Source organism: Teleopsis dalmanni, chromosome 1, assembly GCF_002237135.1.
Source record: "Teleopsis dalmanni isolate 2A chromosome 1, ASM223713v2, whole genome shotgun sequence".
Lineage (NCBI taxonomy): Eukaryota > Metazoa > Arthropoda > Insecta > Diptera > Diopsidae > Teleopsis > Teleopsis dalmanni.
The window spans coordinates 58,407,617-58,411,688 of NC_051846.1; the positions used below are offsets into that span (position 1 = coordinate 58,407,617).

Here is a 4,072-nt window from a genome sequence, read left to right on the forward strand (position 1 = left end):
CAGTTTCCACAAATCACCACTCAGCGTACAAAAGCTTGGCAAGAAGTAGAAAAAAAAGTCTAACAGTCTTCGCATCAAAAGGGATACAAGACTGCTTTCTTGAAGGTATCTGGTCTTAGCCACTTCCATTATTTTTTATAAATGAAATATAATTTTATAAATTGAATAAACGATAAATAAAATATTTTTTTAAACAAAATATATTTTATTGCTCCTATTTCATTTAAAGGGTTAATATAAGAATAAACCTTCAGTTTAAAATTAAGAGTAAAGGGTTTAAAGTTTATACTCTGAAGTTTTTAGTATAAACTTTTGAGTTTAAAAATAAAAACCGATATGTTTTAATTTTAAATCTTAGAGCTTAAAGAGTGTGTCGAATTTTAGATTTTCGGTTTAAAATTTAAGCCGAATAAGTTTTAAAAATAAACCTATTAGTTTTGAAAATCAACCTCAGGGTTTAGAAGATGTACATAATCAGTGTTATGTACTTCTTTTTAAACTGAACGGTTTAAATCATAAACTCATTTTAGTTTGGATAAATATAAAAACCCTCTGAGTTTTAAATTTAAACGGAAATTTTCGACCGTGTAAGTAAGCAGTGGAAACATTACCTGCTTAATATTATTGTTTTTAGTTAGACAGATTTGAATAGCGAAGAAAAGATAAGGACAAAAATTTATTGAAAATTAATTTTTGTAGTTGCCTATTTTTGTTTCAAAGCTATTTTTTTGTAGAGACAACTGTTATGCATACTTTTTACTTACTATATGTAACGCGATTTTTTTGGGTGCAATTTTACAAAGAAGCTATACAAATGTTTCTCTACAAGTTCGCTAATCGCGATAAGAAAGAGCTAAACAATATTATTGTTCATATTTCTTATCATTCTAATTTTTAATATTAATTTTTCTTTGCCTATTCTTGTTTTTAATTAGTATATAATATATTAAAGTTTTCCATAATGGAAAAGACATTTTGTTCTGCATAGACAATAGATTATGTTAGAGAATTGGAATGGTACTTAGAATTATTTTCAATTTTTTTCGTATACATTAGGTATTAAATTTTTATCACTTAAGTCGTCATTTAGCCATTGATAAGTTCGCTCTGGTAACTGTAGTCTTAAATCAGCCGGTTTAAAGGAAAATCATTTTCAAACTTCAATTCTACAATATAGAAAATTTTGTATCAAACATATTATGAGAATTTTATTTAACTATTTTATGTTCATAATTCATTTGTCCGAATTATGAAGTCAACAATAAAAATTTATTTTCGTGTCCAATTTAACTAATTTACAGTTAAAATATATATGTATTGCCACTATATTTTTCTAATGTATTCTGACAAACTAAACTAGAAAATCACGTCAAAAACTTTCTTAAGGATACGTTTTAGCGAGTTCAGATAACAGATCCGATACTCAGTATTTACATTCAGTACTCAACATTCAGACTGTTTCTACTGCAAATAGAAAAAAAGTGAACTATCGTCATCTTACATTTGTAAGGTTTTGATAATAATGTATGTATCCCAAAATTTTATATATTGATATATATTATATGATGAAATATATTATATATTTATATATTTTATATATTAACCATAATTTAAAAAAACTTTATGCGTAGTAGTAAAAATTAAATCGAATTTTGATGAAGAATTATGAATAACTACCTGAATAGGTTACTTGTTTCGTTTATATATACATAAACCCCATTATAAGGAAATAAAATATCAATATTTTATTTTATTTATCTCTTATTTATTATCAATATTCAACCGAAAACACATTTCATAATTACAGAAGATCAATTTAAATGTTTTTTTTATATTATTATTTTCTTTTCAATTTATTTTTTTTTTTGATAAACGTACATTTATACCACCTTTAGCAACTAAGACTACACTATAATTATCGACTTCAATTTCGGTAGGTTTATCTCTTATTTCAATTTCAAAATTTGTTAATATTTGAGCAATGGCCACTTTGGCATTTAATTTACCCATGCGTTGAGCTAAAAAAGTTTTTTAAGTTATATTATAATTATAGTACACATATACATATAAAATTCAAACAAAAAACTCATTACTACTTACCAATGCAATGATGAGGTCCTTCACCGAAAGGCATATAACCGACAGGATTGTAGTTCATGTTTTCTTCTAAAAACCGTTCTGGATCATATCGCAATGGATCAGGAAAATACTCTGGATCACGATGTATACCAAATAGAGAAATAATTATTCCAGTTCCTTTCTTAATGACCATTTTTGAATTTGGTATTTGATAATCTTCTGTACACTCACGATTTAATATGGGTAATCCAGGATATTTACGTACAGTTTCTAAAACAAAATTGTAATATTAATAACTAACAACTGATATCTTGGGTTTATGTTATATATACCCATAAGACACAAATCTAAGAATTTCATATCCTGTAGACATTCATAACTCAGTTTGCCTTCATACTTCGCTAATGTTTCCTCCACTTCTCTGTTAGCTTTTGCTAAAAGTTCTGGATATTGTGATAGTTCGTAAATTGTAAAAGAAATTACAGATGATGTTGTATCAAAACCACCCAAATAGAAGATGAACAATTGCGCAGCTATCATTTCCACAGACATGGATTTAAAAGCATCTGTATAATAAAATCTCTTTAGTTTGTGTTTTGCAACAACATTTGAAGATAATTAAATTAACCTGCTGCTGTTTCAACGGACCATTCATTATCGTCTGTATTTATCTTGCCAGCATTGCGGAGTTGTAGTAATAATTGAAGCATATCTCGACGAATAACATTATTATTTTCTCTATATTCAATAGTTTTACGTGCGATATCCTTCATTGTTTCTGATGCTTCGTCACGACAACCCAACATTACAAAAAACTTTTCTAAGCTAAAGTTTTAATAAATTTTATAACTTATAATCAATTGTCTACATTTCTTAATACTTACTTTGGATATAAGACTGAGCAAGTACCTCTTAAAACACTTTTAAATGTCGGTTGATTAGCTGTATAGCTCACACTATAGAACAAATTATTCGGGTCTTCAAAACTATTTGTTTCTAAACCAAATATAACTGAAGCAATTATATCAACAGCGTAACTATAAAAAAACTTATTATTGCTACTATATTACACAAGTTAAGTAAAAAGTTACGTTGAAGAAATTTCTTTTAATTCCACTTCAGCAGATCCATTATCAGGTAAAATGTTGTTCAAATGATTAATCATTCTATATGATGTTTCCTCTATGGTACCAAACATGCCTTTTAATTTTCCTGAAGTGAAAGAAGGTGCTAATTTTGTACGTAAAGTTTTCCACTTTGATCCCTTTAAGGCAAATAAAGTAGCTGACATTGGATTCTTCTCTTCATCTACATAAACGCCACGATCGTGAAAACTATTGAAGTCCTTAGTCATTACATCACGTGCTAATTGTGCATCTCGTACAAGTAAGGCAGGGCGGGTTAATAAGTAAATTCCTACAACTTTTTCCTTTGAGCTTTTGTAAGCGTCATATATCGCCATCCCAAAAGAACGTTGGCGTTTTACAACGGAATACAACACGCCTAATGGGGTTTTTGCCTCAATGTAGGGAAATCCTTTACGTTGCCAATGTGTATAATTCCATCTGAGGTAGACAACTAATAGAGTTGACGCGGCAAATAACAATAAAAGCAGCATTTTAAAAAATCTCTAACCATTTAAAGTAACCACAAGTTCCAAACACTTCGCCTGTTTGTTAGATACTAAAACAATATTCATTGATATACCCCAGTAATACTGTACGTTTTTATAATAGTTGTCAGTACTGATAACACTTCAATACAATCTGCTCGGGACTTAATTTGATCATTTATAAAGCTGAATTGTTTATTTATTTTTATCGCCATTGACAATGACTTAACGGTTTTTGTTTATAGTAAGAAGTGTTTATAGAGTGTGAGGTTGCAACTAACTTCCATACAAGTTCAGTTCTGTTTTTGCTGGTCATTGTTGGTTTCATATACATTTTGATCAATACAAGCAAGTTTGAAACAGTATTGAGGTGTTTGATGC

The 4,072-nt window shown here is 28.6% G+C and overlaps 1 protein-coding gene across 1 annotated transcript; it reads right to left on the reverse strand.

Annotated features, from left to right (window-relative positions):
* Positions 1 to 1,768: 1,768 nt before the first annotated feature.
* Positions 1,769 to 3,812, reverse strand: LOC119673268 (probable cytochrome P450 6d5). Its single transcript, XM_038084533.1, has 6 exons — positions 3,171 to 3,812; positions 2,964 to 3,116; positions 2,708 to 2,904; positions 2,412 to 2,645; positions 2,101 to 2,349; positions 1,769 to 2,018 (listed from the first exon to the last, which is right to left on the reverse strand). The coding sequence occupies exons 1-6, from the start codon at positions 3,695 to 3,697 to the stop codon at positions 1,849 to 1,851; spliced, it is 1,530 nt and encodes a 509-aa protein (XP_037940461.1). The 5' UTR covers positions 3,698 to 3,812; the 3' UTR covers positions 1,769 to 1,848.
* Positions 3,813 to 4,072: the final 260 nt, after the last annotated feature.

Excerpts from the sequence above, each read along its gene's own strand:
- LOC119673268 (XM_038084533.1), bottom strand. The coding sequence starts at position 3,697 with ATGCTGCTTTTATTGTTATTTGCCGCGTCAACTCTATTAGTTGTCTAC. Across the intron at positions 2,646-2,707 it reads GTCCGTTGAAACAGCAGCAG|ATGCTTTTAAATCCATGTCT; the intron begins GTTAATTTAATT and ends TTTATTATACAG. Across the intron at positions 2,019-2,100 it reads AGGACCTCATCATTGCATTG|CTCAACGCATGGGTAAATTA; the intron begins GTAAGTAGTAAT and ends AAACTTTTTTAG.